This window comes from Phycodurus eques, chromosome 7, assembly GCF_024500275.1.
Source record: "Phycodurus eques isolate BA_2022a chromosome 7, UOR_Pequ_1.1, whole genome shotgun sequence".
NCBI classification, from domain to species: domain Eukaryota; kingdom Metazoa; phylum Chordata; class Actinopteri; order Syngnathiformes; family Syngnathidae; genus Phycodurus; species Phycodurus eques.
The window spans coordinates 12607913-12630808 of NC_084531.1; the positions used below are offsets into that span (position 1 = coordinate 12607913).

Consider the following 22896-nt stretch of genomic DNA (forward strand, 5'->3'; position numbering starts at 1 on the left):
CATTACAACACCGTAGCTTCATAGTAGAAGAGTGCAAGTACTAGAGTGGCCTGCCAGGAGTCCACAGTGTCTCCCACTGAAAATGTGTGGCGCATTATGAAGCGCAAAATACCACATTGGAGATCCCAGACTGTTGAGCGACTGAAATTGTACATCAAGCAAGAATGGCAAAGAATTCCACCTACAAAACTTGAACAATTAGTGTCCTCAGTTCCTATACAGAGCATTTTTTTTTTTTAAAGGGTGAGGTTACTGTGGTAAACCAGCCACTGTCACAATTATTATTTGCAAACATTCATTCATTTTGGATTTAATACCTGAAACTGCAGAAAAAGCTATCAGTTTGAACATTCAATGTCATTGTATTGTATTCAATTGAATATAGGTTGAAAAAGATTTTCAAATCGTATTCGGGTTTTATTTATTAATTAACGTTTTACACAAGGTCCCAACTTCACTGGAATTGAAGTTTGTACGTATAAATGCTTGGAAAGACCGGAGCATGCAATCGGATGGCGGTGGTTCAGCAAAATAGTTACTTCTGTGTTTAACTGCGATAGTTGCACCTGCCTGAACAGTATGAGCATTTTAGCCAAGTTTCAATAAAACGAGACATGATTTTCCAAAGTAGCAAACAACCCACGAGGTATGTTGGGGCACTTTTATGAGGGGTCAATGTTACTTTAAGATGTGAGCTGCACTGTGATGCCGATTCAAGACAAGTCCCAAGGCAGTTAATCTAACTTGGGACATAGAGAAAGGGAGGGAAAACATGCCCAACATGCCCGAAGGAAAAAGAATGCCCAAACACAAACATGACATGGGAAATTTGGGTGAAGTAAAGCTCATTCAGTTTATTGACTTATGGAAAATATATCACATCTTTAGAGACATCATCAGAAGCTAACAGTCCATTACCATTTACTTCCTCATATCAGAATCAAACATCACTGACTGAAATGTCTCTGAGTGGTATTACGTTTCCATCCCTCAAACGATGACTCACCTCCACTGTTAAAACACTGAACCCAGTCCAATAGATTGCTACAACCCCTTATCATGTTTCATGAGACCGTTGACTACGTTAGGTATTTGTAAATATACAGTACATGTATTCTGTTGAGTAAAACAAGCAAGCAGGTTGAAAGTGAAATCACTGGACTATAAACTAATGATGGGACAGCCAACAAGAATGAGAAGTTAGAGAAAAGCAAGTTATTGCAGCAGTCAAATTTTGTTTTCTTTTTGCAATATCCATATGATTTATACCAAGTGCAAATCTGTCACATATTCTAGTGTAAGTAGTTTAGTGTATATATTTTTCTAGGAATCTTGCGAGAAGGTTGAGGCATTTGGGGAGCGTTATGGCACATTTTAAAACCAAAGAGAAAACAGAGCACTGGTCATTTACTACTACAACAGGCAATGCAAACTTTACGACACACCAATACACTGTGCATATATATATAGTGAACGAGACATTTTGTGACCAAAGTTTGTCTTCAATACATATTTGGGAATACATTTTGAAAGCATTACATCAATACTGTATCGTCAGGATATCTGTTTGCAGAATAAATGTATTAACAGCAGTCCTCCAGAGCATCTTCACAACAATCAGCCTCAAAGCAACACGTCAAGCTAGCGTCTCCGCTCGGTTTCCGTGGCAACGTATAAAGCCACCATCTCAAAACAAGAGAACACCCCGCTGGGGATCAGTCTCTTATTCTGACCCAAACATTTGAAAATGCTCATTTTGAATCAAGCACCAATGAACACCACAGATTGCAACTACTTGCTCTTGAAATAACCAAGTGACAGTGACATTTTTTAATTTATTTTTTTACAGATATATAGCTATATATGAAAGTATATACCTCCACTGTGTACAATATCTGACCACTACCGCTGATGGGATCAGAACCACCTTGTCGAGACAGGAGACCACCACAGAACGGCTGCATGCAAGAAGAGTAGTCAAATTGGTATTGAGAGAATCACCACTGATGCTAGTATAGCAGCGTGGTTCTTTACGGAAGCGGAGAGATTTTAAATGACCGACTTCTCTAAAGTGATCGGTGGCATCAGTTCCTATCACAATCCCCCTTACAGTGGCAGCGCTGCTTTCCTCTAAAATATTCATGAGCCAGGTGACTGTAGAATCTTGGTCAGAAGTAAAAGGCCGTTGGCCCTCTTTAAGCTTGGTCCATTAACTTCTTCAGGGATTAGTCTGTAGGTGTATGCTTAACAGATACCTCAGAAGTACATGGCTGTATTAAGCAATATTGGCCAAATTCTACATGAAATGTTTGGTTTTGTTCTTTTAGGGGGATCGGGGGGGTTATCAGCTGATAAATGTTCCTTTTTGTTCTTAAAGACAGTGATCTTAAAAGGACAAGCAACGTTTAAGAGATAAATCAGCCTTCTCTTCACTTGGCGGTCATCATCTGGACAAATTCTGGAAGACACAAACACACACAGTTAAAAACCTAGTAAATGTAACTCAGATTTGTTTTTAAATACATTAGACATTTTTTATGATAATTGCTGAAACTGTGCAAAGACAGAACTATGCAGTCCTCAGTTATGGAGATATAGTGTTAAATCTGTTTTTCAGTTTTCCTGTTTTCTGGGGAGGGCATGGCTAAAACGGTGCACAGTGAGTTTGACGCCGAGAATGAGTTCCCACTCCCCCACATAATAAAAACTTGAGCACCTTTGTTTGCATCAGCAGCTGTCCAGTTCAGTTGTGACATGCGGTTAGCTAGCGAGCTCGCAACACCTGTATCTAGTGGTCTCTCTCCCTCTCTCTCTCTCTCTGGCATGATAGAAAATTGTCTATCACAGCATTTCTCTTCTTTCATTTTTATCATCATTTCTACCTCTCTGCCTGCTGTGATTACTCTCTTTACGTACACTATATTGCCAAGTATTCGCACACCTGCCTTGACTCATGACATGACATCCCATTCTTAACCCATACAGTTTAATAAGACATCAGTCCACCCTGTGCAATTATAACATCTTAAACATTTCTGGAAAGGCTTTCCACATGGTTTAGGAGTGTGTTTATAGGAATTTATGACCATTTATCCAGAAGCGCATTTGTGAGATTACACGATGTTGGACGAGAAGGCCTGGCTCTTTTTGCTCTGCACTGTAATTCATCCAAAAGTGTTCTGTGGGGTTGAAGTCGGGAATGTGCAGACCTGTCAAGTTCGTCCACATCCAACTCTCCCATCAGTGTCTTTATGAACCTTGATTTGTGCACTGATGCACAGTCAGGTTGGAACAGGAATGGAGCATCTTCAAACTGTTCCCGCTAAGTTGGAAATGTCCAAAATATTAGCCACTGAGCTCCAGTGAAAGGCACGCTGAATGCTTCAGCACTCCAGGAGATTTTGGACAGTCAAACAGTTTGGGGATTACCCCTTCCTGTTCCCACATGTCTGTGGACCGGCGCACAGAGCAAGGTCCATAATGACATGGATAGGAGAATTTGGTAGGGATGAACTTGACTGGCATCCACAGTGTCCTGCCCTCAACCCAAAAGAACACCTTCGGGTTGAATTCGAGGGCACAGGGAGCCAGGTCTTATCGTCCAACATCAGTGTGTGACCTCACAAATATGCTCATAGAAGAATGAGAAAAGAAATTCCCTTAAACTCATTCCTAAACCTTGTTGAAAACCTTCCTAAAAGAGTTGAAGCTATTACAACTGCAAAGGGTAGACCAACATCATGTTAAACCATATGGATTGAGAATGGGATATCACTTAAAATCGTCAAGGTAGGTGAGCAAATACTTTTGGCAATATAGTATGTCCCACTCACAGCAAACTTTCTGATTAACAACACTAGAGAAAGTGGATGCCATCTATTTTTATTACGGGACATGGTATGTAATATGCAATAGTAGCATCAATGTTCTCAATGAGTAACACTCACCTAGAAATGTCCCAAGAGATCATTACTCGAACATTTCTTGAGTCTTGCTTTAACACCCTGTAGGGTTTAACTATCTAGTGGAATTGACCAGTAGGTTACTTTCATACAATACCTAAAGCCATGGTTTCATGAAGAAAAAACCCAACAAACAAAAAAACAGTGCAACATACAGTGGGGCAAAAAAGTATTTAGTCAGCCACCAAATGTGCAAGTTCTCCCACTTAAAAAGATGAGGCCTATCATTTTTAATCATAGGTATACCTCACCTACGAGACAAAATGAGGAGAAAAAAAGAAAAGAAAATTACATTGTTTAATTTATTACCAAACTATGGTGGGAAAAAAAGGATAGCAAGCTTTCTGGCTCTCACAGACCTGTAACTTCTTTAAGAGGCTCCTCTTTCCTGCACTAGTTACCTGTATTAATGGCACCTGTTTGAACTCGTTATCAGTATGAAAGACACCTGTCACACTCCAAACTCCACTAGGCCAAGACCAAAGACCTTTCAAAGGACAACATAAACAAAATTATAGACCTGCACCAGGCTGGGAAGACTGAAATCTGCAATAGGTAAGCAGCTTGGTGTGAACAAATCAACTGTGGGAGCAATTATTAGAAAATGGAAGACATACAAGAGCACTGATAATCTCCCTTGATCTGGGGCTACACACAAAATCACACCCTGTGTGGTCAAAATGATCACAAGAATGGTGAGCAAAAATCCCAGAAACACACGGGGGGAACCCAGTGAATGACCTGCAGAGAGCTGGGACCAAAGTAACAAAGGCTACCATCAGTAACTCTATGGCGCCAGGGACTCAAATCCTCCAGTGCCAGACGTGTGCCCTGCTTAAGCCAGTACATGTCCAGGTACGTCTGAAGTTTGCGAGAGAGCATTTGGATGATCCAGAAGAGGATTGGGAGAATCTCATATGAAACCAAAATAGAAGTTTTTGGTAAAAACTCAACTTGATGTGTTTGGAGTAGAAAGAATGCAGAGTTGCATCCAAAGAACACCATACCTACTGTGGAAACCTCATGCTTTGGGGCTGTTTTTCTGCAAAGGGACCAGGAGGACGGATCCGTGTAAAGGAAAGAATGAATGGGATGAAATCTCACATGTATCGTGAGATTTTGAGTGAAAACCTCCTTCCATCAGCAAGGGCATTGAAGAGGAAACGTGGCTGGGTCTTTCAGCATGACAATGATCCCAAACACAGCGCCCGGGCAATGAAGGAGTGGCTTCTTAAGAAGCATTTCAAGGTCCCAGATCTCAAACCCATAGAAAATCAGTTGAAAGTCTGTGTTGCCCAGCCACAGCCCCAAAACATCACTGCTGTAGAGATCTGCGTGGAAAAATGGGCCAAAATACCAGCAACAGTGTGTGAAACCCTCAAGACTAACAGAAAACATTTGACCTCTGTCATTGCCAACAAAGGGTATATAACAAAGTATTGCGATGAACTTCTGTTATTGACCACCAATTTTCCACCATAATTTGCTAATAATTTATTTAAAAAAAAAAAAAAAAATCAAAGTGATTTTCTGGATTTTTTTTGTGTGTGTCTCATAGGTGAGGTAAAATTATAGACCTCTCTCATATTTTTAAATGGGAGAACTTGCACAATTGGTGGCTGACTAAATACTTCTTTGCCCCAGTGTGTGCGTGTGATACAAACACACACACGAAACATGTTAGACTAAGTGCCAAACATTTTTCAGGTCATAGTAGTGGTATCTGATTCACAGCATTAGAGAATGAATAAAATGGCTTTATTTTTCACAATTTTGATGCCTCCTTTAATACACAAAGATTTGAATTCAAATTCGGCAGGACATTAAGTTGTACTAAAACTCACCCTCGTAGTTGACCTGACCGTCCCCGTCAATGTCAGCCTCCCGGATCATTTCGTCGACCTCCTCATCAGTGAGCTTCTCCCCCAAGTTGGTCATGACGTGCCGTAGCTCTGCTGCGCTAATGTAGCCATTGCCATCCTGCAGGACCATGCAAACATCTCTTAAACCAGGGTTCCACAAATGTTAAGGGGGGGGATCGTTCTCCCCCCAAAACTTTGCCGCCTCACACACACACCCACTAGCCAAGCCAATTTTAATAAACAATTTGATATGCTAAGTTGCAGAACATAACAGGTCTGAATCCATATAGGCATCTTAGTCCAGCTCTGGATCGGGCATTTGTTATTAAAAGTCGTAAAATACAGCTAACCTGTGTTTATTGCTATTCCAATTGGATGTTAACTGTAAAACGAAACATAAAAATCCTCTAGCTTAATATTAATGCATAATGGCAAACGCCATTTAAGATTTTATAGTATGTTTTTATAAAGTACAGCAAGTTATTTTTACTATAAAAAAACCTTTGGGTGCTTTTTCAGGGACTTCAACACATTGATGGCATTTAAATTCATTTCAATGGGGAAGGTTGATTTGAGATAACTAGGGTACAAGCGTGATCACGGAATGAATTAAACTCGTAAGTCAAAGTACTGTACTTGTAAAGGAGAATAGTCTGTCAGAATAGTAACAGTAAACATGGCGATTCTGCGAGGACCTTCACACCTGGCTAACTAGTCATTCAGCCACAGTATTCATTTTCAAAAAAGGTCGCCCATCACAAGGCAAATGACACGTGCAAACGTTTGGCAGAAAAAAGGCCGTGGCCCTTGTGGAACATTGCGAAACAATGTTCCAGACCTTGTCAAAGACTCTGAATGCTTCTCTGATCTCCTCCTCGCTGTCTGTGTCCTTCATCTTCCTCGCCATCATTGTCAGGAACTCCGGGAAATCAATTGTCCCATTACCTAACGAGGTACACAAAGCAATTTCACTAAAAGACAAAAAAAAGGCAAAAGATATTCAGTAGCTACACTTACATGCCAGACAAATGCAATGGCCTTTATATCTTTTTGAAACAATTCTTGTTGATAAGTTGACAAGAGTAAACTTTTCAGGGCATTTTCAGTGTACACTTCAAAATACAAATAAAAGAGTAAACCTTTGGTGCATCAGGGTTTCTGAGTAAATTAAGTATCCTAAACTGGTAAGAAAATGTATAATTTTTCTGCCCTTACATTTACATACATAAAACTTTATTTCCCCCCTATTTTAAAAAGGCAAGACAATTGAGAACAAATGCTAATTAAATCATTGTGCTCATTTAATCACAACCTGCCATTTAAAATTGTCACTGTAGAGGGGAATCCTCTCATTTCCGAAACCACTACTTTTGGTGGATAAGGGGGGGAAAAAAAAAAAAAAAAAAAAAAAAAACCTGGAATCCAGTTTGAAATACCAAACACTACATCATTCAAGTTTGTATTATACTTTACTACAGCTGGTGATTGTTAAGAACCCCATGATTCGATTCGATATGGATGGCTTAGGTTGCAATTTGACTCGATATCGATTTATATGTTCTGATAACGATCCAGTAAGTAGAAATACACAAATAATTTACAACCCCAATTCCAATGAAGTTGGGACGTTGTGTTAAATAAAAACAGAATACAATGATTTGCAAATCATGTTCAACCCATATTTAATATTGATATTGAATTTTCGGGGGAAGTATTGCAAGGCATTGATGAATCGATATTTTTTTAAACCAACCCCTATACCTTACATTGTTATCATACCTATATTGTTGAGCAGCAACATTAGAACACCTCCCCATAAACATTTTCAATAGCAAGAAAATAACACACCATGCGGGGATTGAACCATATGTATCAATTAGTGAAAAAAATATTAAATTGACCATATATGGACAATCGAGGTTTTCACTCGACAGCGATGAAATGCAAACTGTATGACTTCTGTAAACAAACATGTCACAAATGTAAATTAGCAGCCTAAAGAGGTCCATTTTGTGAGCACTAGCACATTCAGTATATCAAGTCCAAACGTGTTGTTCTCCTTCTCACCATCGGCATCGACCTCATTGATCATGTCCTGCAGCTCGGCCTCGGTGGGGTTCTGGCCCAGGGAGCGCATGACAGTGCCGAGCTCCTTGGTGGTGATGGTTCCGTCGCCGTCCTTGTCAAACAGCGAGAACGCCTCCTTGAACTCTGTATGTTGACACAATTAACTCACATGTGCCTCCATGACACAGAGAGACTCGCTTGCAGTTGTATGGACACACACAAAGTGGTAGCATTGTGTATGTGAGTGTGGAGTGTGTCTGTTTGTGGCTCAGTCAGCCCTTTAAAATGCCAAAATAAATGGATGCTGCAAGGATACCTAAGTAAAAGCTCTGGTGAATTTATAGCATTGACTTCAAAATAAAAATGTAGGCTTTTTTTTTTTTTTGCAGAGGAGACTGACTCACAGCCCCGCTGATTTCCGCTTTGGCTGAATGATGTCAACCAGCTTGTCAGAGAATACCAAGTGACAACCGCAGGCTAAGCGTTTATCCTCCGCAGTCGATCATCTCGCCATCACCTCAGAGCTGCTAAAGATAAAAGCATCGCTGTGCTATGTACTCACCTGCGATCTGTTCCTCAGTCAGCTGGTCTGCCTGTTGACAGAAGAGGACATTGATGAATCACTAGTGGCTCACATTCACTGAAAAGACCTGGTGTAATTCTCACCTCTAAACCACAAAAAGACAAACCTCAAAGTTCAACACGCAATTTGCAAGGAAATAATGTAAAGAGAATTAATCAGCTCTGAGCTCAAACCATCACCACCATAAAACCTTGTACAAGCCAATCTGTTACATACAGTGGTGCCTAAGAAATGCCATTAATCTGTTTCAGCCTCACAATTTATTTATTTTTGTAAAAAGTTTTTCTAATTCTTATAGCACACTATAATATTGCAGTTTATAAAAACATACAGTAATGACAATTACACAGAATGTAAAGAATGTATGCTATTGCCACACTGCTTCAATTCAATGGACATTGTGCTACTACTTCTGGTGTGGGCGCATTGGTCAACTGGGGGCAGTATAATACAAACATATAATACAAACACAGAGATATACAGGGAGCCAGTCAAAACTCCTGAGTATGCCACAGTTATATTGTCTACATGCTGCGCCACTGTTTGCTTTCAAATATTAATTTCTTAAAAAGTTATAACACAATTATACCGATGCCATTCGTTAGCCTGTCTATTGTGTTTGCAGTTATTAAGCATTAAGCTAAGTGGATTGGCCTTAGCTGTATAGAAAGTTTTCTTTACTTAAGCATTAGCTTGTTCAAATGTATGTTTTTCTACTTATTTATTTCTATTACTCTATGACCAGACAGCCTCTTAGCCTTCAGCATAACCAAAAAAACAGCCAAAGAAAACAAAAAGCGTGTTGAGGTTTGTTTGACTTTTGAGGCATATTTTTTCTAGAAAATTGACAACTTTTGGGGCATACGACTTTGGTGGTTCAAATGTATTAAGATTAATTCTATCTTGGACAGTGTCACTCAAACTGATCATTATTCTTGTCAATTTTTAAATACAGTACTTGGCTACAGAAGTGGAGATCTCTTCACTGATTTAACTACCAAGTCCTATTCAGAGCATAATTTTCTCTGATTAAAAACACGAGTGTGGTATAATGACACAATTCATTTTTAACTTCACCTGACATGTCACTCTGCCACCTGTGTCAGGTCTTTACTAGACCTGTGCTAGTCAGTCAGGATGTCCAGTTCAAGCTGCTAAGAGGGCTGGGTAGTAATACGCCACAACCCGAAATACACACATCTGCTATAATTAGTGAGACAGGAATAGGGTCGCCTATGTAGCACACTGAAGATCACTGCCACTAGACATTTTTTTTAATCTTTAATTGAAACCCTGTAAGGTTCACTTTGTTATCAATGTGTCACCTACCTGTTTGCTTGGCTCTAGCTCTAGTTTCAATGACATAACAAAGCTAAGAAATTGTGTGATGACAAAACTAAACTTCCAAAACATAATTGATATTTGCAAAGTGGCTAACATAAAGGAACAAGGTTTTATAGAACAGCAAAAATCTACATAAAGTAATTCAACTCATCTTAATAGCTAATGCATTTTTTCCTCAAGTATGTACACACTCTTGTGCTACAAAGTATTGCCTAACATAGAGGCAGTTAAAATTTGGAAACTGACCAAAGGAGATGAAAACACACCATAAGATGTTGACATAAGTCATGAGACTTTAGCTCAGTGCACAGCTGATGGACAAACTAAACATTTTGTCCTGGATATTCAGTACAATGCTGTTCAAGCAACATCATTGAGAACCATATGTAAATAGCATTAACTGCCATATCATTACATTAATGATTCTCCCAAATGCGAACAATTGTTTGTTCTATAAATAAGTGTCTTTTGATAATTGCATGCTGATATATTTTTTAATATATATATATATATATATATATATAATACAAATCGGCACACACACACCTCAATACTGCCAATTATGAGATGCCTAACTGATTTTCATTGTTCCTGAGATAGTGACAAATTCTATTCTACGATATTCTATAAAAGAACAAAATGTACTTCATATTTCATCTTGATGTGAAGAAACTCACCTCAAGCACGTTTTAAATCCCCCCCACACTCAAGGGTGGGGCTTGGTGTTTTATCAATTATAATGATTTCCAAGGGCCTTTTTTTTTTTTTTTTTTTTTTTTTTTTAAATCAGCTTCCATAGTGTGTTCCTGATGACCTTCACTGCTACCACAAACAAAATGGCTGTGGAGAGGAGCTAGTTTACAAAAGTAGAGTCAGTGTTAATAAATATTGTGACCAAATCACCAATTTGGCAACTGTTCTGTCTTTTCTAGAGACCATTTTTCAGAGAGAAAAAAAAAATAACTATCGACTTAAATTCCCGCTAAGAAACAGACAACACGAGCGGAACCATTTTCACATTGTGTTTCCTATGACTGGAAAGGTGCCAGGTGGAAGGTAATCCCAAAGTGAACCGTGTGGAACATTGCCAAAGACATGGTATCCCTTTATAGGTTTCAAAATCCGTAATTTAGCAACATGTTGGAAACTTTTGACCCAAGTTATTTGCTTCCAAGCTGTAAATATTGGGTCGACTTGCATCATCTGTACAACGCTACGGGAGTGGACAAAAAAGCATGAGACCTGGAGGGGGTGCGATCTTACTCTTCGACAAGACATGGAACAGCTGAAACAGGCTCTTTTTATTTTGATTGCGGAACATTTAAAAAGTAAATTTATTAGGAACCATGTTTTTTTATTTTATAATTTTTTTAAAAGATACTTTCAATTTCGCAATCTTTAGAGTTTTTTGTTATCTCTAGTATTTCTGTGGATGTTGATGCAAAAAAATTATTTAAAGGTTATTAGGAAGGGAAAAAAATACAACAAAACAAAAAAAAACACATTTTCAATGTCACTATAGTTTGCTTTTTCTAAAAACGAAGGGGAAAATAGATAACCCAAAATGGGATTTTTGTGACAAAATAATTAGAATCTGTTTTAATGCCATAGCGCCCAGTTGTTGTTACTCACTAAAACACTGCCTGTACATTTGACAGTCTGACTGTTGTGTCATAGAAAAAACTCCCAGGAGGAAATGTGTTTTGACTAAGGTTTCCACTGTGTTTTTAAAGCTCAACGCTAGGGATGCACCAACACTGACACTGTACGTTTGTCCTCTTACTCATGAAAATGCTCTACTACTACAACACCCAATACCAACCTGTCATATAGTATACTATTCTGTCCTCCTCAAGCGTGCAGTGTGCTGTTTGGCAGATAGAGAAAAGTTCTTCAAAGAGAGTCAACGTGTAAATCAAATTAAAGAGAATTATATTGTTGTCTATTTAATCAACCAAATAGCTTTTTTCTTGCAAAAGAATGCTAACACAAATTACCAAACTTTATAAACAGAAAACGGAATAACATCCATGTTGCAGTATAAACCTTTAAACAAACAATATTCAAACATAGCTCCCGCGCAAGTACAATAGGGTTTATTCAGTGGGTATAAGAACACAAATCAACTTTATTTAGAGCATTTAAAAATATTTTTTTTTTTTTAACCTAGCTGTATCAACATGCTGTACATAATTAAGTTCTAACAAAAAAATAAATGTAATCCACGCTCAATAAGTTTGTGTTGTGAACAAAATTTGATGAGGACAAGGAGTGCTATATTTGAGTGAAACTTATGCCATGTACAAAAATATTTCGCCCTACTTTCAGTCACTTTATTGAATAAAAGAAACATGTAATAACCACATTCACACATGAGCTTCTATGCCCCATGACACACACACACACACACACAACACGCAGAGTGGTTAGCCAGTTAACAGCCAGCTGCTAACCTTGTCTATCACATAGGTCAAAATTAGTTTGTGAAATAGTTTACGATTGACATCTACGCGGTTTGACAACTGAATGCAAAAGGCAAAAAACGGCATAAGGTTTGCAAAACGGGTGTATTTGAAATTGCAGACAGTGCGACTTAGTGGTTGGTGCCCACCCACTCAACTCAACTGAACGGCAACATGGCATTTACGGGTTTTAAGCAGGCAAGTCTCAGCTGCCGCCAAGCCATAAAAATACTAGGCTTTACACGATCACGTTGTTTGGGGCCGATTACAGATTTTAAAAAAACAATAACTGATCCGATCACAAGATGGAGCTATGTGTCTATTTAAATGACTTGTTCATTTACTGTATATACTTGTGTACTGTATACTGAGTATCTTTAAAAGTATTCTCTCGTCCAGTGATTCTCAACCAGTGTGCCATGAGCGATCTTCAGGTGTGGCATGGGAATTACCAAATTTTACTTAACTGCTCAAAAAATTATTCATTTACAAGAAATAATGTATCTTTGTTCCTCTATTTATGCCAGTGAGGCATAGTGACAGACGGAACAAATATAATACTCTTCAATTAGATGGCAGGAAGTACAAACAGTAATTACTGTGCATCTACTTTTTGTGACATTTTTGTTTGTTGGCGTGCCGTGAGATTTTCCAATTGTAAAATATGTGCCTTTGATCACTAAAGGTTGGAAACCACTGCTCTAGTCATGTCATGTATTCTATCCAGTGAGGTCAAACCAACATTACAACATGACATAAATAATGGGTGCTAACTTACTGTAACTGAATTACTTTATTGTAATTACTTCACACACACACACACACACACACACAGAAACTTTAGAGCATGATTCGACATAACGCCGGGATGTTTACGTACAACCGTTAGTGCTAGCACTAGCTTGCTAGGCTACATAATGTTTTGTTGCCTGCTTGCGAGCTGTATCTTATTAAAAGTACGGGAACATAAGCAAGTCTTCCATGAACGTAATCTCCCGAGCATCGGTGACCACCCCACACTTTTTCCCCATTTTGTTCTTATAATACACGCGTTTTCGATGCGGTCGCGTTTGAGTTGACAAGATAAAGCCCAGTGATCCTAAAAGACGGGATGCGGTGGTATCGGAATACAAGATTTTATTGCATTAGTCTGACAGCGCAATCGTGAGAGCAAATTTGTCTTGTAGTTTGATGAGGACAAAATGGGGGAAAACGTGTGTTGGTGGTTACCAGTGCTCAGGACAGGAGAGGGCATTCGTTTAAGGCTTGCTTGAGGTATGTTCACGTACTTTTAATACGATACGGCTCACAAGCAGGCAATAAAATGTTATGTAGCCTAGCAAGCTAGCCGTAGCACGAATGGTTGGACGTAAACAAGCCGCCGTTCTGTCAAATCATACGCTAAAGTTTTTTTTTACTTCCTAACATCTAATAAAAGACAATTAATTTGCTCTGTCATTCACTATGCCTCACTGGCATAAAGAGGAACAAAGCTACATTTATTGTAAATATCATTTTTTTAGCAATTAAGTAAACAAGTATATACAGTAAATGAACAGGTCATTTAAATAGACACATTCCTCCATCTTGTGATCGGATATCGTTTTTTCTTTCTTTTTTTTTTTTTAAACTCGCTGAGCGGTGATCGACCCCAAAAATCCTGATCGTGTAATCCCTACTAAAAACGCGACGTCAATATGAATGCTTGGCCACCACAAGCTTGTAGACTCTAGCAGAAGCCGTGACATGGATCAATCAGAGCCAAGCTGTTTTCCACTGGGAAAGATGTGCGATCCAATCAGAGCAAAGCTCATTTACATGTCACATAATAAGAAATCAGTTTGTCTTAAATGCCAGGCAGAAAAAAACAACTAGAATATCTTGGAAAATGACATTTTGGGCTTTTCCAACCCAAATAATCTCAGAAACATGATAAAAGGACATCAAAGATTATAAAAACAAAATAAACGGAAGGGACCTTTAAGTGCACTTTTAATTCAAGTCTTGATATTGTTGGTTTTATGCAAATACTCGATTAAATGGGATAATCGGTATAATACTTTCTTCAAATATATTCAAACAGCCCTAATCTCAACAAGTCCCAGAATGGATTGTTTCACCTTTACTGCTCCTACTGCGTTTTTGTAGCTCAAGATGGATGCAATGCTATTGTATCTGTAAGTCAATTTAACTGAGTCATCTGGAGGGGGGTGGTTACTAAGAGTGGTGCAAGCCAATGCATGCTACTCTACGCTTTCTTTGAAAATATCTGAGTTGATCATTCGAAGAGAATCCAGAAGTTGGCACTATTAGAGCATGGTGGGGGTAAAATAGTTTCTTCCCTTTGTGGAGGATGCACTGCAGATGATGACAGCCTACTGCGCCAAGCATAACTTGGTTGGAAGCGGGAGGGGAAGGGTGGTGGTGGTGAGATGGGTGGCACAGGAGGGGAAAAAAAGGGGTTGGGGTGGCATGGACGCTTGCTCATTCACCAGGAGCAGAAACAGTTCAGCGGTACGCTGTCTTAACGTGCATCCAAAGCACACAATGTGACATCACCGCATGTGTATAACGACTACCTGTGGGCAGTGCCCTTATGTAATGCAATTGGGGTGGCGAATACGCTTTTTAACGCTTGTTGCGCCTGTCAAAGGAGATTCACAACCCCCTGTTGAGGCCGCTAGCTGCAGACGGCCAATTGTGCGAGCATACACCCATGGCGTTAGCGATCATTTTTATGAATCTTCCTCCTCGCAAAAGGTTAGAAGAGATGAGTTTCAAGATAACACCCGGGCCGGGGTGGTCTATTCTTAGCAGCCCCTTTTCGCACCACCACGCCCACTCTACTTCGGTCACACTTAACGACGAGGGGGCTGAGAAGAAGAAGAAAAAAAACTCGCCAGTGCAGGAAAGGATTAAACTCAACGCCATTGCAAATCATTTAAATGACTTGCGTGCTTTTACGCCGCAACGGCGTGGATGCAGCGTCAATTTAGTTAGCACTGCATAAGAGGTGCGCAGTACACGCTTATCAAAAATACAATACATTTAAATAAAACAAGTGTTTTTTTTTTTTTTTAACTCCAATATTAATTCCACACTATCGCATGTGGTCGTTCTAAAACACACGTTGGTATAGCCCAATTTACCAAGATAAGCTAAAGAAAATGAATACCACAAACGGGACAAAATGTTAATTCACACAAATTACTTTTAAATATTCAAAGCGCTGAGCAGAGTGTCGAGTGCTATCCACGTTCATGTCCAAGCTAGCTAACCACGTCGTTGGCCTGGTACTCACCATTTTTACTTTTCAAGCTCCGCGAAGATGGAGGGGAAATAAAACGTCAGTTGGTAGCTTTGACACTTCAAATAGCTCAATAGTGTGCACTCTCCCGGGAGTACTTTTATCTCATTCAGCTTTAATCGCGCTATCTGGCTAAGAATCGGTTGAGACTGCACACCGTTATTGCGGTAGAGTTGCCCGGAAACCTTAACAGAGCGACGCCGGCCTGTCACGCTCCACTCGGACAAATGTATCCCTCCGCCCAAATAGAGCTTGACCTCCACGAAGTATCAAATATCGTCCTAAAATGCTCTTCATTATTAATGTGACGTACATTTATATTCTAAATAATTCATTTGTTTTCGGGACGTATTGATTTTGGGCTCCTTTTATATCTCCAACGAAAAGGATCTATGTTGCACTATAACACCGACATTGCGCAACGATACCACCCCAGCACGCCCAAAAGAGGATGGAGCTGTATGGAGGATTAAAACTGACAATACTATTAACTGGTAAACACAATCAAGCCGTCAACATTCTCGATTTACTTGCAAGTATTATACAATAAAAAGGAAATGTATACATAAATAAAAACAAGATCAACAGAGCTGAAGAAAACAGATTGTGCCAGGAACAGATCCGGTACAAAAACAATAACAGCACATGCACAAAGTTAACTGTGATTATCCATCCATCCATCCATTTTCTGAGCCGCTTATCCTCACTAGGGTCGCGGGCGCGCTGGAGCCTATCACAGCTGTCATCGGGCAGGAGGCGGGGTACACCCTGAACTGGTTGCCAGCCAATCACAGGGCACATACAAACAGACAACCATTCGCACTCCCGGTCATGCCTACGGGCAATTTAGAGTCTCCAATTAATGCATGTTTTTGGGATGTGGGAGGAAACCAGAGTGCCCGGAGAAAACCCACGCAGGCACGGGGAGAACATGCAAACTCCACACAGTGGGGGCCAGGGATTGAACCCGGGTCCTCAGAACTGTGAGGCTGACGCTCTAACCAGTCAACCACCGTGCCGCCAACTGTGATTATAAGAAGCAATAAAATAATTAAATAAACTATTTGATAGTTTTGAAAAATGAACTTGTGACAATGTGTGATGTGTGACGAGAGCCACACTGAAGCTGGCATGCCTATCTGCCTTAATGCACCCACTTGGTTGCAAGACCGCCCTAGGTAAACAAATATAGAACTACCACATAAAAGTGTCCTAAATGCGTATACACATTTTTTTTATTCTAAGTTACAAATAGTACAACAAAACATCAAGACATCAGAGACACAGTTTAAAGTGTCTCTGATGTCTTGATGTTTTGACTCCCATTTATCCAGAGTTTGAATGTGATTGGTTAATTGTGAACACAGCCACACCCCCATTTATAAGAGGGTGTGCACACCTTTGCAACCATATCCCTGTTTATTTTTACTTACCCTTTCAAAATGATTTTTTCAAAGAGTTGTACAGGTTATAAAATAAGTCACTTTAATGGCGGAAAACGGTTTGAAATGATTAAGTGATACTCAGTATCTTGGTCTCATTTTTTTAAAATCACAAACAATAATGAATGTGAATAGGTGTGGGTAGATGTTTCATATCCACTGTGTAGTTCTTGGAGGTATTTTGAACTGTAAATCAAGATTGTATTTATTTTCTGAATTTTAACAGTGCACATTTTATGAACCTTGAGTTTGAAATAAACAATAGATTAGAATAGAATGGAATGACCTTCTTTGATAATTGGCTGGGCACAAGACTGCAAAATATGCACTATTCTAGTTGTTGGAGATGTGCTGTGATAATATGAATCCACTTGTGAGCTAGGCAGGTGAATACGGTGTAGAAAATTAATATCAAGAATTCAAATGATTATAATAGGAAGTGATTCCGTACGACTGTCTAAATGCACTTCACATTCATTGTTTTTGTTAGTGAGTTCTCCGTGGCAAACTGTTTCCACTTTACCCTCATCACAGCAAAATACATCGTACTTGCACGAGTACAGTGTATGTAGTCAGATAGATAGCTGAGTTGCAGAAAACGGCTATAAGCTGTGCCCCGTGTCCTCATTATGCAGTTGAGTCCTTTTCTGATAATCACAGAGACGGTGTTAAAGAGCGAGTATGTGCAGCACACTCCCAGGAGCATCACGGCACAGTTTGCCACCTGGTACGCTCAGATGTCCTCGTGTTGGTTCCTGTGGACACTCACAAAATCCCCAAAGCCCACCTTGCTGAAGGCCACGAAGCAGAAGTAGAGCGACTCCTTGTAAGTCCAGCCCTCCATCGCCGAGTAGAGCGAGGCCGCACCGCAGGCGACGACCATGACAGCAACGAAAAGCACCAGGGCCACTTGATATGTAGGCGGCTTCCGCTCGTCTTTGCGGTCACCTCCGCGGCCTCGAGACGCCAGTTGGCCGTGTTGGATTCTCTTGGAGTGGCACCAGAATGAGAGGAAGCTCAACAACTCGATGACTCTCTCTCCGGGAAAAGGTTGAAGAAGAGTATGGCGGCCGAGCAGCCGAACAATCCATAGAACATGAGCAACACCTTCCCTGCTATTGTGGATGGTTCAGTCCCTCCAAATCCTATCAGAAAATAAGAGCATAAGATCATCAACATATGCTCACCATAACATCAACATAGCTCACATAGACAAAAATGTTGGCACGCTGAGGAAAGGAAAACCCACAATGGTCGCTGGAATAAGTGCCGACACTTGAATTTGCGAAAATGCATATGGAAAAAACTCAAAACTTCTGGGAGAACGTTCTTGAGACAGATATGACAAAACTGGAGCTATTTGGCGAGTCACATCAGATCTATGTTCTGGGGCTGCTTTGCTAAATCTGGCACATGGTGTCTTGAATCTGTATAAGGTACATCAACATTTCAAGGCAATCTAGGAATTCTTTAGCGAAATGTGCTGCCTAGTGTCAGAAAGCTTGGTCTCACTTGCAGATCATGGGTCCTCCCATAGCATAAAGACCAAAAACACATAGCTAGAAGCCCCCAAGAATGACAAAGAACAAAACATCTGACAATTCTGAAGAACCCTCATTAAAATCCTTTTGAACGTAAGCGCTGAAATATGCAGGCTGGAGAAAGCACTCTTAAAACCCGAGACAGCTGGAGCAGTTTATTAATGAGGAGTGGGCCAAAACACCAAAGTCTCATTGAGATTCACAAATCATTTATTTATTGTCAGGTGCAAAACCCTTCAGTAGACAATAGACAGGAGAAGCACTTTGAGAATAATAAGCAATACAATTAAAAAAGTTAAAATAAAACCGGGATGGGTGCTGCTAAGAGGTTTTTGTCTATTTTTTTCCGTAAGCGAGGTCACATACACACACATGAACACGTAGTTATTATCTGCTTCATGCCACTAGCGCCCCGACCCCAACCACTGACATCTTGCTTCGTCTTACAGCAAAATGATAATACAATATCAGAGAGAGACAGGAACAAGGTCTCCTTTCTCATCCTCATTCATAATTGAAGTTACGACTCAGAGTTCTGATTTTTACACTTGTATGACTGTTAAAATATTGATGAATAATTTTACATGCAATTTGGCGATCAGTCCAGGGTGTACCCTACCTCTCGCCCACAGTCAGCTTGGACAGGCTTCAGCTCACCTGCAACCCAAATGAGGACAAGCACTATAAAAGAAATGGATGAATTGTCTCCACATAGGTTTTATAATGGCAATAGTTTGACCCTGGAACATATAATTTCTGTATCCATACATTTCGTATTGGAAATAAAAGCATTTCAAAATCAGTGGTTATGTTGCTCTCAACATGATTTTACTAAATAAAAGAACAGTACTGTACAGTACCTGAAATGGTCAACATTCTGCATTTTGAACAACTTTGTGTAAGTGGCTACATGCAAAATTTGGTGAAGGAAAGATGGAAAAGTTGTTTTTGAATACCAGTGTGTCAATCACCAGGACTACAGTGAAATATCAAATCTCATACAGTTACATCATCAAATGTCAGTAAACATGGAAGTTGCAGTAAAAAAAAGGAAATTGATCTGTGATTAATGCTGTCTGCTCCAACTTTTCCACAGTGACAGAGGCAGTGTAAAGATAGTGAAAGTAGTCGCAAGGCTAGAAATTGATTTTCTGCGCTAATTTTTGATCTAACCCTAGTGAGGATAAGCGGTAGGGGAAAGAAATATCTGAATGACTTGTTTGTCCCTCATGGATCCGGGGCAAAATATTGACATTCCCATCATTTAGATTCCCATCAAATCCGGTTCAAATGATCAGTTGAATTGATTTAATTGAGTTTAATTGTTATAGATTTGCTTCCCTGTGACAGAGTGATGACTGATCAGCAACAATCGCTGTTTCTTGTCTGGAAGTGTTAAAAGCCTCTTTTTTATTCTTCTATTGTTGTTTCAGGGAAAGATTATGTGTTTGGATGTGTACTGTATTGTCTGCAAGTCAATGTCAATGAAAATGTGCCAAATGATCACAAATGTACTGTATCATTCCATTAAATGCAACTATCTTACATAATTACACCTTACACTTCAATTTGATTGTAAACCAATGCGTTCCAATAACAATAATTAAATAATCAGTCACATAAAAGGTATTAAATATTGGACTGCAATTTGATCACACTCCTTAAGTAGTTCGGGGGCGGGGGGAGAACACTTTTTATCATGTAGTGTATGTTGTAACTCTCTGCATGTCCTGAAAGTAAAACACTGATTAAAATGATCTTGTGAAAACTCATTCCTCTCAGGCCTCATCTAATGCCTCTAATTTCATTCTCATTATTAATTTAAAAAGTCTCTGTGACGGAGAGAATGGATGGAAACTGATAGAGAAAGAAACAAAACTAGGATACACATTGGAACTACTATTCGAGAGGTGGTGTCAAGTCAGACTCCCTGAGGAACTTGGACACACGAGCGACGAGGCTTAATTTCTGCTCGATGGGTAAAGGCCTTTTCACACTGCACTTGCTCAGTGTGAAAAGACGAGGACGGCAACGGGCTTGCAGCCACCCCATATTTGGAAGTGGTGACGCAACAGCCTAGAAGGAAGTCGTGAGGCTGTCCCCGCTGAGTGGCTCGGAAATATGCATTTGTCATTGTTGGAAAAGAATGCCCCAACTTTGCCTATTTTGAGGAGGAGGAGGTCACGCAGCAGCTAAAAAAAAAAAAAAAAAAAAAGGAATGGGAATATCACATGGCATGGTGGTGACTGGTTAGAGCGTCAGCCTCACAATTCTGTGGACCGGGGTTCAATCCCCTGTGTGGAATTTGCAAATTCTCTCCGTGCCTGCGTGGGGTTTCTCCGGGCACTCCGGTTTCCTCCCACATCCCAACAACATGCATGCTAGGTTAATTGATTACTCTAAATTGCCCATAGGTGTGAATGTTAGTGCGAATGGTTCTTTGTTTGTTTGTATGTGCCCTGCGATTGGCTGGCAACCGGTTCAGGGTGTACCCCGCCTTGCTTCTACGAGGAGACCACGGTAAAGCCAACTGGTGACTTGCGAGTGCACACCAGCGGGGTTTCGATTTGAAATACAACAATTAAGAAGTGATTGAAATGTACACTTTCAAACAAAAGGATGTGAAGCATACCATATACAGTATTGTCAAAAATGGTGGCAGCAGTCTTTGTGCATGTACATGTTTTCCGATGATGTGACTGCTGACACATGTTACACGATTACAACCTAGCAACTGAAAGGATAGATAAATAATGACTGTAAAAATTCTGTGAAAGCAACTTTATGAAGGCCAGTATTCTCCAATTGCCAAGTCGGTCACCTGATCTCAACCCAATAGAGTGTACTTTTCACTTATTGAAGACAAAAGTGAAGGCAGCAAGACCTACAAACAAGCAGCAAGTGAAGATGGCTGCAGTGAAGTCATTAACTCATCCAGCAATTGGTTATATTTACAATTACAGGTATATATATTGTTTAAATGTCTGTGATTTTAACCATTGTCATTGTAGAGATTTTACAGTGTCTTTGAGTTCCTTGAAAGGGATTTCAAATAAAAAAAATGTTAATCCTTCTTTAAATGGCTGCAATTCCTATTTGGCGAATGTCTTTTTGTGTGTGAAATAAAGCTAAAGGTCTGTACTTTAATTATTTAAAATCCATAATGCTGGTACAAAAAAAGGTGTATGTCATTGTCCAAATACTTTTGGACAGCACTGATGCTGTACTGATACTGATGTAACTTATCAATGGTGGACACCACAGTTCCCACAAAGTAGAAAGCTCCCGGAATGTCCCACAGGGTTCTGCCTTGTTCTGCTCGGATGCCCGCCATCCTGGCCTTCTCGTAGCGGCGCAAAAGAGATTTTAGATCTCGGTAGCTAGTGTTATGCTCCTGACTGAAGTCCCTTAACCTCTTTTGCCAATGCGGGTGGGCCAAAAGTTCCGCTGAGCTCTCTAAGGAAGAAAATAAGATGGCGCCAGGCAGCATGTAAAGGGCAATGAGCACTAAGAGGAGGGCGAAGCGAGAGGTATCCACACTGGCTGACAGGGATGGAGAGCAATCTTTCTTCACTGCCATTGGGAAATAAGTTGAAGACTGGTTTACTCTGTGTGCTGGAAAACAAACAACATTAAAGATATATGCATGTACGTAACAAACAAATGTCTGTTTTAGTTTAATCATTTAATGAATTTCAGATACTTGCAAAACAGCAATCCCCCTATCCAATGGTGTTCTGGTTACATCAGAGTGTGCAGATGGCTTGAAAGGGGCCTTGTAATGAAATATGTAGGCTACTGCTTATCACCAGCTCAATCATGAGCCGTTACTCTACTTTTATGAGCGACAAACATGTTACAGTAGGTCCATAAGCATATACTGTAGACTGCTGCTTTCCCATCCATGGATACACACACAATGTTATGACTACTTGCACGACTTCATGTAGCAATAAAAGAGAGTCAGACTGACAATGTTAATTCATTTTTATACTTATAAAGGCATCATGAGGTTCACGTGCAATAAAATACAAGAAAGACAGCTAATGTTCAGTGTAGATATCCAGCCATACATTTTCTATACCACTTATTCTTATTAGCGTTGCTGGGAAGGTGGAGCCTACCACAACGGAATTTGGGCTAGAGTCAGGGTACCCCCTATATTGGCCGGGAGCCAGTCGTAGGGCACTTATAGAAAAACAATATTTACACTCACTTTCACACCAAAATCAAACGAACATCCATTTAGCAAGAAACATGAAGCAGACACATTATATTTGCTTCAGTAGGCCATGTAAAATGATGTGGTGGGTTGGATCTGGCCTT

At 39.9% G+C, this 22896-nt stretch overlaps 2 protein-coding genes across 3 annotated transcripts; both read right to left on the reverse strand.

Moving 5' to 3' along the window:
* Positions 1-834: 834 nt before the first annotated feature.
* On the reverse strand, positions 835-15795 carry calm3a (calmodulin 3a (phosphorylase kinase, delta)). 2 transcript variants are annotated; one of them, XM_061680853.1, is made up of 6 exons: positions 15582-15795; positions 8454-8484; positions 7892-8035; positions 6663-6769; positions 5807-5942; positions 835-2458 (listed from the first exon to the last, which is right to left on the reverse strand). In XM_061680853.1, the coding sequence occupies exons 1-6, from the start codon at positions 15582-15584 to the stop codon at positions 2430-2432; spliced, it is 450 nt and encodes a 149-aa protein (XP_061536837.1). In that variant the 5' UTR covers positions 15585-15795; the 3' UTR covers positions 835-2429. The 2 variants fall into 2 exon arrangements, with proteins under 2 accessions (XP_061536837.1, XP_061536838.1); XM_061680854.1 differs by having other exon boundaries at positions 8296-8484; positions 15582-15794.
* A 1691-nt stretch (positions 15796-17486) lies between these two features.
* si:ch211-261a10.5 (potassium channel subfamily K member 13) lies at positions 17487-22150 on the reverse strand. Its single transcript, XM_061682169.1, is given in 3 exon segments — positions 17487-18068; positions 18071-18179; positions 21822-22150. Coding segments are annotated over 3 exon segments (1020 nt in total).
* Between the last annotated feature and the right edge of the window lie 746 nt (positions 22151-22896).